The sequence below is a fragment of the Ammospiza caudacuta genome, chromosome 3 (assembly GCF_027887145.1).
Source record: "Ammospiza caudacuta isolate bAmmCau1 chromosome 3, bAmmCau1.pri, whole genome shotgun sequence".
Lineage (NCBI taxonomy): Eukaryota > Metazoa > Chordata > Aves > Passeriformes > Passerellidae > Ammospiza > Ammospiza caudacuta.
Genome location: NC_080595.1, coordinates 4,450,824 through 4,463,734, shown reverse-complemented (window position 1 = coordinate 4,463,734; position 12,911 = coordinate 4,450,824). Strand labels below are relative to the sequence as shown.

Here is a 12,911-nt window from a genome sequence, read left to right as displayed (position 1 = left end):
ACGTCGCCAGCTTGACCAGTGAGAGCTGCTGGAAACTCGGCTGCTCTCTAGGCTATCGATCCCAGTGCGCCAGGCAACGCGACCAACAAAGCAAGTGATGGGCAAGGCCTTGGTTCTGTCTTTGTTTGGGGGTAAATAGCTGTGTGATGCTGTGTGACTGTGGTGGTTTTCAGTTCCTTTAACCAAAATCCAATCCACCTAATAACGCCAGTCTGAACCAGACCTCGATCAATTGACACGTGACCTCATTCCCCTTGTCTTTACGATCCAATATCCTAACTGGGATGGTGGAGATGCATGGTGTAATCTTTCTAATTTCTGCATGTTTTGATTTTGTTGTGTCACTAGGGGAACGGGGAAAGCGGGAAAGGAGCTTTTACAGAAACAAATCAATTGCACACATTTTTGTAAATGCTCCTGGGCGATTGTGACATCTTTCTCTGCTGACTCATAGTTAATTCCTTTTATGGACCTTTAATGCCCCAGTAATGCCATAAATGTACTGAAGGTGGCTGATGTGTATAACTTCTACCGTTCCTCTAGGTTTGCAGAAAGTGTGATTGTTACTGTTCCAAACATTTGAGTACTTAGCAACAGAATTAAATGCTCTCATTCTAGGAATAACAATATATAAAAGAATTGACCAGCAGAGCAAAGCACAGTAAAATTCACACTGATGTTCAGCTGCTTTTATTTTCCCGTCTCTCCACCTATAAAATGGGTACTAATCCATTCCTTCTAATTTCCTTGGCCTCCTGTGTCTCCATGGAGTGCGAGAAAGAACTTACTGGCCTGTGTCATTGTCCAGGCAAAGTTTATACACAGCCACGTTGTGCAGGGAGACAGATTAACTGCAGTATGCCTCAATGCTGGGGGCTTCTGACTGAACGTGTTCTCCACTGTTCCTAGGTGGCAGAAACTGCAGAAACCAACGAAATGGTCAATGGAGCTGCAGAACAGAGGACGAGTTCCAAAGAGTCCAGTCCCATTCCTTCCCCGACGTCCGACCGCAAAGCCAAGAGCGGCGTTCAGGCCCAGACTGCTGCAACCCTCCCGGCCAAAACGCAGGAGATCCCCTCGGCCCAGATGGAGGGCTTCCTACACCGCAAGCACGAGTGGGAGACACACAGCAAGAAGGCCTCCAGCAGGTACAGTGCCCCACGTGGAACACAGGCAGGGCAGCCAGGGCTCTGCCCAAGGTGCCACAGAACCATCTCCAGGCTCCTCTCAGCTCCCAGAGACCGCCCAGGCTCCTGTTGCTGTAGGGCTGAACACTGCACATGGGGAGCTGCAATCTGGAGATATTTGGTACAAAAGGCAGTGTTTTAGCCACATTTGTCAGGTGGAAAACTGAGGCAGAGAGATACCACAACTTTCCCACTCCACATGATGGATTTGTGGCAGTAGTGGGATTTGATTCCAGATGTCTCAAGTTGTACGTTACCACAAGAAAAGAAAACCACGTAGGTGTAAGTCTAGAAATGTTCATATTCTTCTGACGTTTTCTATTTGCACATTACCACTTTCCACCTACTCTGTAATCTGTTCAGCATGAACAGAGGACTATTGGTGCACCATAGTCAGTTCCACTCCCAAGGAATGTCCTGCAGGTCTCAAACAGGCAGAACTTTGAGATTTGTCTGCGCTGAAAAAGCTGACTGGGGTCCTTTGTGACCTGAGAGAGCTTTTGAAACTAGATTTATGACTTGGCTGACAAGGGAAATGTTCACAGCAGCTGCAGCAACATCTGTGGGATTTGGTAGGAGCCAAAACACTTGGCAGATCTGAGGACTCAAGTGAATGCAGCAGTACCAGGATTTTTGTGCCACTGGAGTTGTTCACACCAGACAACACCTTTGAGGCAGTGACAGCCACCAGTACCAGTGTCTGGGTATTCCTATTTCGAGTAATTGTTAATTTTCACAGTTGTATTAGAGAATGAGGTGGAGTATTTGTGTCAATCAAGGATTTCACACACAGCCCGTTCCATTCCATTCATCATTTTGCAGCACAGTGAGAATTCCTTCTACAACAGAGTACTGCCATTAAAAAGGTCAATCATTTTCTGTCTCAAGAATGCAAAGTACCCAGTCTGCCAAACAGTCCTCCCAGTGTGAGGACAGGCTGATGTGCTGTCACAGGGAGCTCTGGGAATCTTGGTTCCCTTTGGCTTTTGTCTTGAAGCTGTGTTTCCATGAAAGAATTCCTTGTCTGCAGTTCATGGGACAGCATAGGCTGTATTCACATCCTCACCCAACCAATCTCCATTAACTTACAGAAGTAATGACATTTGGTTTCTCCAATTCTGCAGGTGAGAACATTGGATTTATAATTGCTCTTGTTGTTTCCCATGTCTCAAAGGTCATGGCATAACGTGTACTGTGTCATAAACAACCAAGAGATGGGCTTCTACAAGGACTCAAAAGCTGCTGCTTCTGGCATCCCTTACCACAACGAGATCCCTGTCAGCTTGAAGGACGCAGTCTGCGAAGTCGCGGTCGATTACAAGAAGAAGAAGCATGTGTTCAAGCTCAGGTAAACCTGGGGCAGTGTCCTGCCCTTGGGGGAGCCATGGTGGGTGTGTTCAAGCTCAGGTAAACCTGGGGCAGTGTCCTGCCCTTGGGGGAGCCATGGTGGTGTGTTCACTGGGACACCCAGCCAGGAGCTGACCATGAATGCTAACTGCAGCCCTGCTTTTCTGAGCAAGCTCTCTGTCCCTGAGCTGTGTCTGTTCATCAGAGCGAGCAAGCACAGGACAGTGCTGCAGTACTCAGAGCACTTTCTTCTGGGACAGGACCAGATGTGTGTGCCTGCATTTCACAGTGCTGGGTTTTTCAGCTGCTCCCTCTGGAACTAGTGGAGAGCAGTGATTGTGGTTCTGCTCTTTTCCAAATCAAACCTCTTGTTTAATTTTTTCAATGTGAATTTAGGAGACTGCTGAACACATCTCACATATTCAGGTCTGGAACATACAGTTACAGAGCATTTCACTCAAATGTGTGAAGACTTGTTGCTCAAAAGTTTAAAAAAAGGCTTTTCCTTGGGAAGCTCTTTGTTTTACTGAACATTATTCTAGTGCCAACAGTTAAAAATATTTATTACTACACAGCTGTGAGGTAATCCTGTCAAAGAAGACTTACTTTATAAACTAATTGGGTCATGTATTCCAACACAGATGTTTTGGGGTTTTTTGGCAGAGCAGGGGTGGTGGTGGTGTAATTTTATATTGGTACAGGAATCCTCTAAAGATCAGAGAATCCTTATCTGGGGAAAATTTGCTTTACAGAAAATATATGTGGAAATATATGGCAAATATTTAGGGAAATGTATCTTTCTTGAAGACAGGCCTGCAGCTATGTGATTCATCCTTTGACTATTTTAAAACCTCTCTGAATTGCTAATGGAAGTATATGCTGTTCCAAATCCAAAGTTAGGCAGAAAAACCAACTGCCCTTTTTTCCCAGTGCTCCATCATCTGCATCAGGCCCCTTGGTTACTTGCATGTAGATATTTCCTTTACTCAAGCACTGTTATTTTACTATTTAATCCTTAATTTCATTTCATAAAGAGTTGTTAAAATGCTTGATTTTTGTTGGGAAAGATGGGGAAACCTGCAGGAGAGTTCCTGCTGCCCCTGCCTCCTGCTCCCGCTTGTTCTGGTGATACTCAGTTGTTTTTTCATTTCTATGTATCATCACATACATTGTTAAATGGATCCCATTTAAACCACCTGAGTAAAATCAGCACAGGAATCACACAGAAGGGAGACTCTGGTGTTCACTGTGAGGAGAGGCAGCTGCTCATCACTACCACTCAGAGCAGGACCCCGAGGCAACACCACCACAGCTACAAGAGCAGAGCAGTTGCACAATTTTGCAGGATTTCACAGGAGCCATGAAAACTCTGGGTGCTGCCTGTGACATGAAAGCATTGAGTCAACTTTGATAATGTGTTTTGCAAAGGAGAAAAGATGAAAGAGCAAATACTGAGCCAGCAGCCATATGGGAACACCACCCTGAGCATGTCCAGAGCCCAGAGCTACTGTGTGCATGGCTGCAAGTTGTTGGGGGCATTTGGCAGTGCAGTCCTGTGTGCCTTGGGCTGCTCATGTGCTGGAGCCAAACAAGCAGGAGCTGAAGCCCTGTGACCACTCCTGGGCTAAATTTGTGATGGTGTTTTCTTTCCAGATTGACCGATGGCAACGAATACCTCTTCCAAGCCAAAGACGATGTAAGTGTGTTTTCCTTAGTTTGTTACTGTGCTCTCTGTGCTGCTGGGCCATGGGGAGAGGCAGCTGCTGAGAGCTGCTGTGCACTCTGTGTGTGTGACCGTGTTCACAGGGGTCTGAGGATGAGGGAAGAAACGAGAATGTTGACTCCATGTTTCAGAAGGCTGATTTATCATTTTATGATATATATTATATTAAAACTATACTAAAAGAATTGAAGAAAGGATTTTATCCTTTCTGGCTAAGAATAGAAAAGGAATGATAACAAAGGCTCGTGACTGACTGAGACAGTCCAGACAGCTGGGCTGTGATTGGCCATTAATTAGAAACAACCACATGAGACCAATCCCAGATGCACCTGTTGCATTCCACAGCAGCAGATAATCATTGTTTACATTTTGTTCCTGAGGCCTCTCAGCTTCTCAGGAGGAAAAATCCTAAGGAAAGGATTTTTCATAAAACATGTCTGTGACATGTGTGTGGGTGATGCACAGGCCCAGGGCTGCTCAGGTACAGCCTCTGGGAGGTGTCTCTGGAGGGGCACAGCCCGGGGGATGAGCTGGGGCTGGTTTTCCTTGCATTTCCACCGGTGTCCATTCCCCATTGCACTGTTGTGGGAGTCAGAGGGGTGTGCTGGTTGTAACAGTTCTGTGCCTTTGGGGCTCTTGAAGGAGGAGATGAACACGTGGATTCAGGCCATCACATCAGCGATCTCTTCAGACAAAATCGAAGTGTCCCCCACCACCCAGAGCACTCCAGCCTCCAGCCGTGCCCAGACCCTGCCTGCCAGTGTCACAATAACCAGCGAGTCCAGCCCTGGCAAGCGGGAGAAAGACAAAGAGAAAGACAAAGAGAAAAGATTCAGCCTTTTTGGTAAAAAGAAGTGAATTCCATCTCCACACACTGCACTTCTCTGACCGTTCCAGTGGAATTCCAGCATGCGAGCTCAGAACCAATACGTTACTCTCTGTGCCTCATGTTCCTCAATGTGATTGACATTTTTTTATTTATAGAGCATTTTAAAATAAAAAAAAGCCAACAAAAAAAAAAGAATCTAAAGTTACAAACGTATGAGGTGCATTGGGCAGCTTCTGTAGGAGAGGGAGGACCAGGTTTTCGGGGTTTGTTTTTGTTTGGTTTTTTTTTTTTGGTTTTGTTTTTTTTTTTTTTTAAATGAAGTTAATGTAGATTAGATCTTAATATTTAAACTGTTCCTCAATTTTGTGAGGCTGTCTTGGAAAATAACCCACTCCTAGTGCTATTGGTATGCAAGGCAGCGGTGCTTTCGAATCTACTGTGCACACGAGAAACCAATGTACAAATTCTCAAAGGCATTCACTTCCAGTTAAGGTTGTTATGCTGAGTCCTGGCTAGTAGAGCCTTCCCCAGCAATTCTAACAGGAATTCAAATGGTAGTGTGTTCTCTTTGCTGTAACAGAGTGCAGGTTGACTCACAGCCCAAGGTTTGTTTAACACCACCTGAAGCGTCCCCGCATCGAGTACGACAGATAAGAATGTTGGTGTTCAAGATGGATTAACAGGCTGGTACAGTTTTAAATAAGCTGTAATTTCAAATTTCTTTTTTTTTTTTTTTTTTTTTTTGCCGAAATACATTATATTGTATGTTTCAGATAATTCTAGTACAAAGTATAATAAGACTAGATGTATAATAAACCCTTTAAAATCATCAATAAGTGTAAAAGTGGAACTGAAGCATTTACTGGAAAAGTAATGTTACTCAAATGGTTACTTGCTTGTCAGCTGCAGCACTGTGTGTTATAATTTTGCTACATTACCTTGCTCTTTGATACATAGTGTGCATTTCTGTCACTGTAACTATTGTAATGAAAAATTTTCATCTTACTGCACAATCAAAAATTACATTTAATAGGAATGAACTTTCAATGACTGGGCCTGTAGTCAAGAGTAGTACTGGAACTGGCTTTCAGTTGTATCGAACTGTACCTCTAGACTTTTACCCTATCTGTTAAATATATGCGATGTCATTAAATGCTTTTAAAACTAAATATGCTGGGTAAGTTTCTTATTTCATTTCTGACAATGTTAAATCATAATTTTGAAAGAGGATCAAAAATAAAGTTATTTTAAAATGTCATCTCTCCTGTGCACTGAAACTGATGTCTTCAAATGTAATTCCATTCTTTTGTGCGAAAGTTCATTCTGAAATAGTTGTTTTCTCTCTTCCCACTTTTCTTTCCCTTCACTTCCCACCTGCCCTCCCTTTTACCCTGCCTCCCAAATTAAGTGCCAAAAATAAAGAGAAAAGGAATTAAATTAATATTTTGGATAATATTCTGATATAGATACTTTTTGTGGGAAGTGAAACCGGCAGAGTGGATGGGAGTAAGCACATCAGAGGCTGAGCAATGGAGTTCCCTGAACATTTACTCAGTGGAGGTAAAGCTCCATGTCCCTGCTGGCAGCACAAGGACATCATTTTGAGTAAGCACCAGTCTCCAACTTCCTACCCAAGTGGAAGTGCTTACACTCAAGTGCTTACCTACCCTTCCTTACCTTGGATGCCACCTGGGGATCCATCTAATAGGAATAGCTCTAAGAAACTCCAATATGTTTTGAAGTCAATGAAATGTAAGGAGCCCAGGTTTTATGTATTGTGATTGTTAAAATCCACTCAAATATTAATTTTGGTAGAAAGCAGATAAACTGCAAACTCACGTGTTTCCAAGTGACAGTTTCCTGAACATGTGACCAAAACAGTGTCTTAAAATATTTTCATGGAGTGTACAGTGATCTTTGAGTTTTTCTTGTTTTCCAAAGGTTTTGGTTACTAAACAATGGAGTATTTATGTACACAAGTTTTTACTCTGTAATGTTATGTTTTTCAGTCAAGTTATTAGTAAAATGTAGGCTAATACTGCTAGTATTGTAAATGTAAAATCTAATACATTAGAAAAAGCTGAAATTTAGCCTCATTAGAGACTATGAGACAATTTTCTGAGTTGATTAACGCACAGAGATGTTGATGCCTTACATATGTGTCACTTCAGCTGAGCTGGTGCAGTGAGCAGTGAGGCAGATGGATCTCGACAGCCTGGGGTGTGTGATTCTGTAGTGATTTGGTTGAGCGTTGCTTTTAGAGTTGTTTTCTTGTTTGTCTCACTCCTTACTGGAAGTTGTTCCCAAGAATGACTTGAATAAAAATCCTTTCTGCTTAGGGACTGACTGGAAGTTGCTGAGGAGCAGGAGTGAATCCCAGTAAGCCTTGGAGCCTCAGGGAGCAGTTTCCTTGCAGAGAGGTCAGGAGGAGCCTCCCCAGCCAGAGCCAAGTCAGAGAAGTCAGGTCAGTGCACACACCCGTGTGCCAGGGCAGGAGGGACAGAAGTGAGGGAATCTCTTGGACATGTGAAGGGAGGGGCTGCTGCTGGGAATACCAGGGGGAGAGGAAACTGCAAAAGTGGGTGATGGAAATGGGGCTGAAACTGGAGCAGGCTGTCACTCCCACTGGTGTCACCTGCTCAGAGGAGGCTGTGACACTTTCTGAATTGCACCAGTGACCTTGGCTGGACCGCTGGCAGATGGAATGTTGTTCCTCCTGGAGACACACTGAAGGGTGAGGATTTCTAGTACAAGGTAACACATTACTGCAGCTGTTTTGTACCTAAGATGTGATATTTCCTCTGGAGATACTTTGCACAAGTCATACAGGACCTGAGAATTTTCAAAGAAAATTAATTAAGTCAAACTGCTTCCCAGCAGTGTTGCTTGTCATTGATAAGAACAGGAATTGTCCTGCAGTCAGGTCAGTCTCCTTTTTTCCAACTTGGAGGGACCCTCACATCACATTAAAAGCTGAGGGAAGGTCTCAGAGGGTCCTTCCCATATCCAGGCAAATTGAGCACAAACCCAGAACTCTTTAGCCATCAGAATTTAGTATGTGTTGGTGGGAGGGTTTTCTTTTAGATTGATGCCAATAATCTGTCAATCCATCTGTTCTGCACAGGGAATATGCTCTGTGGTAGGGCTGTACTTTGTATGAGGAAGATTAATGGTAATGGTAAAGGAAAAGAAAGGAATTATCAATCTCTGTGCTGGTGAAATATTGATTTAGATGTTTTTCCCCTTCACCATAGTCTTCTTTCTTATGGTTGAGTTCTCAGACTTTAAATGGGTGCGGTCTTTCAGATTCTACCTTTGCAATAAATAACTTGCATGTATAAGAGTTTTGCTACTTCCGGTGGCTGGTTTTTTGTTGTTGTTTGTTTGGCTTTTTGTTTTGTTTTGTTTTCCCTACCTTTGCTAATCACAGGTGGCTGAAGAAATACAGAAACTTAAATCCTAATGAGCTGAAACAAACATTAAAAAAAAATCAGGAAATCAGGCTGTGCTAAATCCCTGATTAACGTTAAGAATGAAATTAGTGGAAGCAGTGGACACCTCCTCCCTGTGCAGTGGAGGGCAGCCCCTGAGCAGGTGCTGTGGCTGTCCGGAGCCGGTGCGGGGCTGTGAAGGCTCTGCCTTGTGCCTCGCTCAGCTGCGGTGCCCAGGCGCCCCCGCCATCCGCAGTGTGTCATAATGCAGCACGGCCCGCCCGCAGGCACAGCACAGCCCGGGGCAGCCCCGGGACACGCCGGCAGGGACATGGAACGGGCTGCTCGGCATTCCAACACCTAATGGGATGAAAGGAAAGCGTTCTGTGCGTCCGTGCCTGCCGGATCCTCCCCTGCTCAGCACCACCCCCCAGCTGATCAGTGGTGGTGAACACCACAGCTACAGTGCAGCGTGAATACGCATTTTTCGGTGTCTGAAATATCATTTACTTTATATTCTAAAGTAAGTAATGTCGCACAATACTCTTTCTCTGTTAGATGAGACGCTGGGGTGGCTCATTGCGTTGTAACAGCAAAAATTATCTGGGCCTAACACAAATTTTGTTTCAAGTCTGTTGTTGCTACCGCTGTTCCTCTCCTCCCACGCCCAGCTGAGCCAGAACTGTCCATGAGAGGTCACTGTACCCAGGGAGATCCAGGGCACCGCACACCGAGGGTGACTGGTGCACTCGAGAGAATGAAGAGCTCGGATCAAAGTCAGATTGCTAAGGAATTATGTAAACTCGTGGCAAGATTTAAACACGTCTCAGCTGAATCGTCGTGGGAGGGAAGTTGAGTCAAGTATGGCAGCCAGGATACAGAAAGGTGAGGAGCTCCACCATCCTTGCTGTGGCAGGAAAAAGGAGATTCTGGGGGAAGATCAAGCTTTCTGCAGTGATTTGAAATCGGTCGCTGAGGCTCCATGAAGATGCGGCAGAAAGGCAGCCCCCAGGCTGGATGACGGCAGGCAGTATCCCATGAGAGGGGGTCTGGGAGACCTTGGGCGACTATGTCAGAATGCAGAGGTTTTAAAACTTAACTTTAAAACCTCGGGGGTGGGTTTGGTCCATCTGCCATCCTTGCCGGTCCTGCTCAGCTCTGGGACAGCAGCAGCACCAATCTGTCACAGCTGGTCAGGACTTTCCCTCCAGGCTGGCTCTGGAAGGAGCCTGGTCTGCCAGGTCTCTCCAAAACGAGTGTGAAGATAGAAAAGGCTCCATTTTTTTCTTTTCTCCTTTTCTCCTAACGCTGTTTCTGGCCAGATCCAAGCATTGCATTAATGCAAATCAGTATTTCTGCCCACAAGGGATAAGAGCTTAGAGCCAATTCCCCTGTTATGATTTTGTAGTTAAATTGTAAAATCACCGAGAGGCATCAGTCAGGATTGGATTAATGTAATGCCAGGCAACAAATAAACAGAACTAGATCACAGCTCCTGCTTCTGATCCCTCCCCTGAGTTATTAGGGATTTTATATAATTTTAAAAAGTATTTGCAGCTCAGATAAGAGGTACCAATTTTGAAATACCAATTAATATGCCATCTCTGTGCATCTGCTGCACATTCATCCATAAAAATATGAATTATAAAGGCTATTTTGTGGAGCAGAGATCTAGGACATAAGACAGATGTTTCTGGGAGGGAAACCCTCAGTGTTCATTGTTAATCACAGCTCTTGGATATGTACAGAGTGGGCAGGATATATCACAGAGGATTGGAGTTCATTTGAGATGTAGTGCTTCCTGGCATCTTCTATAAAAGGCTTGCTTCAAAGAAGCAAACCAAACAGAAAACCAACCAACCAAAGAAACAAAAAAACCCCAAAAACCAACCCCAAAGCCCTCAAAAAATGCAACAGCAGCAGCAAATTGTCCCTTCAGCAGAGTGGTGACTGTCACTCAGGTACTACTCATCCAAGGCGCTACATTAGTTGGCTTTTACATTTCAAATATAAAATAAAAAAGTAGTAAAGTCACAGGATATGTGTTCCCAGCCAGTGGGCTCCTTTCCACAATGAGGAGGAAAAATACTCCTGCTATTTTCAATTTTTATGTCTCTTTTAATTAAGTTTTAAAGCATTCATTTTTACAGTTATGTGAAATTGGTAGTATATTCAGACGACTCTTTTTTTAAACAGAAATGCCCTCTTTTAACTTAGGTTCACACTTTATTTTGGTTTGCATTGCTACTTCCATTCTCTTTGTGATGCTGAGGGTTCCAGAAGCTGGAATTAACACCCAAAAAACAGTTTATGAGAGCATCCAGGATATTTATGTTGTGCTGACAGTGAACAGCAGGCTGCAGCATTGAGGAACATTCTCTGCAACATGACAGCTCTTAATAGGAAAGTAATAATGCCATTTTTTGAATTGCAAAAAAAATGACACAAAACCTCATGCTTAAATTAATTTAATTAATTCAACCACCATCAAAATTTACCAAATTCTTGAGAGTGTAGGTTATAGAAAAATGAATTAAACTGAACTTGTGTTAGTCCACATGTTTAAGGTTTTTCTTTGAGGTTTTTATGGGGTGTTCATTCATGACTAATGTACTTAATTGTTAAAATAATGATGATAATAATTTATAATTTTTTTTCTAAAACACAGGATATAAATTTTCCTAAAGGGTTAAACACAAAGTTCAGCTTGACTGCCCTCGCCCACAGAGAAGTGACAGCCACGGCAGCAGAGGCTTGAAACTAGTTGGATAGGTGAAGAGCCTATCTATCATATAGATTAATTTTATTATGTAAATGAGATAATTAACAAAAAAACAAAAACAAAAACAACAAAAAACCCAAAAAACCCCAAAAAACTGCGATCACACGGAAGTTATTCCATTGAATAATACCAGGGCGGGAAAATTGGCCGGCATCGATCTCTTCACTCCCGTGACCTAGGCAGGACCTGAGGGAACGGCGGGAGCCGTGTCAGAGCCTGGGGGGGATATCAGGGGAAGGCTCTTCCCTCATTCCCTCAGAAGGTGCCGGGCAGTGCCCAGGCTCCCCAGGGAATGGCCACGGTCCCGAGGCTGCCGGAGCTCCAGGACAGCGCTCTCAGGGGCAGGGTGCGATTGTTGGGGTGTCCTGAGCAGGGCCAGGAGCTGATCCTTGTGGGTCCCTTCCACTCAACCCATTCCGCCATTCTATGATACAACAAAGTGCATGCGGTGAGCGGCTGCTGGGAAGGAGTTAAAAAACGTGAGTGCGAATTTGGTTGTAGTCTGTGAGATTTTTGAAGACTATTGCGCACGGGGAGAGCAGAAAAATGGGGGGGTTTTGTCCCTAAATCTGCGTGTGCCTCGAAGGCGGGGCCGGATTGTGCCGGCCATCGCTGAAGGCTCCGCGGTGCCCTCAGGGCCGGGCCCCTCATGAGCGAGGGCGGGAAGGGGCGCGCGCCCGCAGCAGGGCGGGAGGGGCCTCGCGCCGCCGCCCGCGCGCGCCCCGTGAGGCGGGAAGGCGGCTCCGCCTCAGGGCCGGCGGCGTGAGGGCTCCGGCCGCGCCCCCGCCCGCCCGGGGCCGAGCTCCTGCCGGAGGCGGCTCCCGTGGCGCCGGGGCTTGCATTCCCCTGAGGGCGAGAGTCCCGCTGCCGTGTCCCGGAGCGCTGCCGGCGCTGTGACCCCGTGTGCGAGCGGTGGCGGCACGCCGCTCCTCGGCTCGGTCGGTGTGAGGCGTGTTGTGTGGGAAAAGGTACAGGGGTCGTCAGCCTTGGAATTCCCTCTTCCCCTCCGTCTGGCGCTGTGCACTGCAAATGGGTGTTTGGTTCTGCTCCTCTGAATCCTCTTCCCTGCGGTTGTGGCCTTGTGGAGTGAGTTTCTGGAGGGCTGGGTTTGGGCTTCTGTGCAGTGATACTTATAAAGCAGTGGATAACACAATAACATGCAGCAAACAAGCTCGACAGATAACGGTAATATGAATTCTGCTTTAGGAAAAGCAGAAGGCAAGAGAGAAAATGTGTTCCTTATAGTATCATTCCAAAGGATAACATTGAAAAAAAAAAGGGGGGAGGGGAAAGGAAACACCCCTCTCCCCCCGAAAAAAACCCCAAACAAAACTGCAGTCCCCTCTATCTCGTGGTGACCTAGAGTTTTTTGTGACTGAAAACGGGAAAATAAGATTGCCTTAATTACATAGTTACTACAGACTCCAAAAAGAGAAAGTTTTCTGTTGCTGGGAGTGAGGAAAGGTGGGGTAATATTCCCATATTAATGCTGGGTGTTGTATGTGAGATGATATTGAAAGGGAGGGTTTGTGTGAGGACTCGGAGCACTGGATCCTGCTGAAAAGCCTCAGGAGCCCCCCAGACAGCCCAGAGTGGCCACAGCACCCATCCA

General features: G+C 45.3%; 1 protein-coding gene across 2 annotated transcripts in view; it reads left to right on the top strand.

Annotated features, from left to right (window-relative positions):
* The window catches only part of SPTBN1 (spectrin beta, non-erythrocytic 1), a 115,225-nt gene extending 108,970 nt beyond the window's left edge, over positions 1 to 6,255 (top strand). For both annotated transcript variants that reach the window (XM_058802132.1, XM_058802131.1), the window contains exons 33-36: positions 910 to 1,148; positions 2,362 to 2,535; positions 4,188 to 4,230; positions 4,900 to 6,255. In XM_058802132.1, the coding sequence (XP_058658115.1) occupies positions 910 to 1,148; positions 2,362 to 2,535; positions 4,188 to 4,230; positions 4,900 to 5,115 (672 nt within the window). In that variant the 3' untranslated portion in view covers positions 5,116 to 6,255. The remainder of the gene's footprint in view (positions 1 to 909; positions 1,149 to 2,361; positions 2,536 to 4,187; positions 4,231 to 4,899) is intronic.
* Positions 6,256 to 12,911: the final 6,656 nt, after the last annotated feature.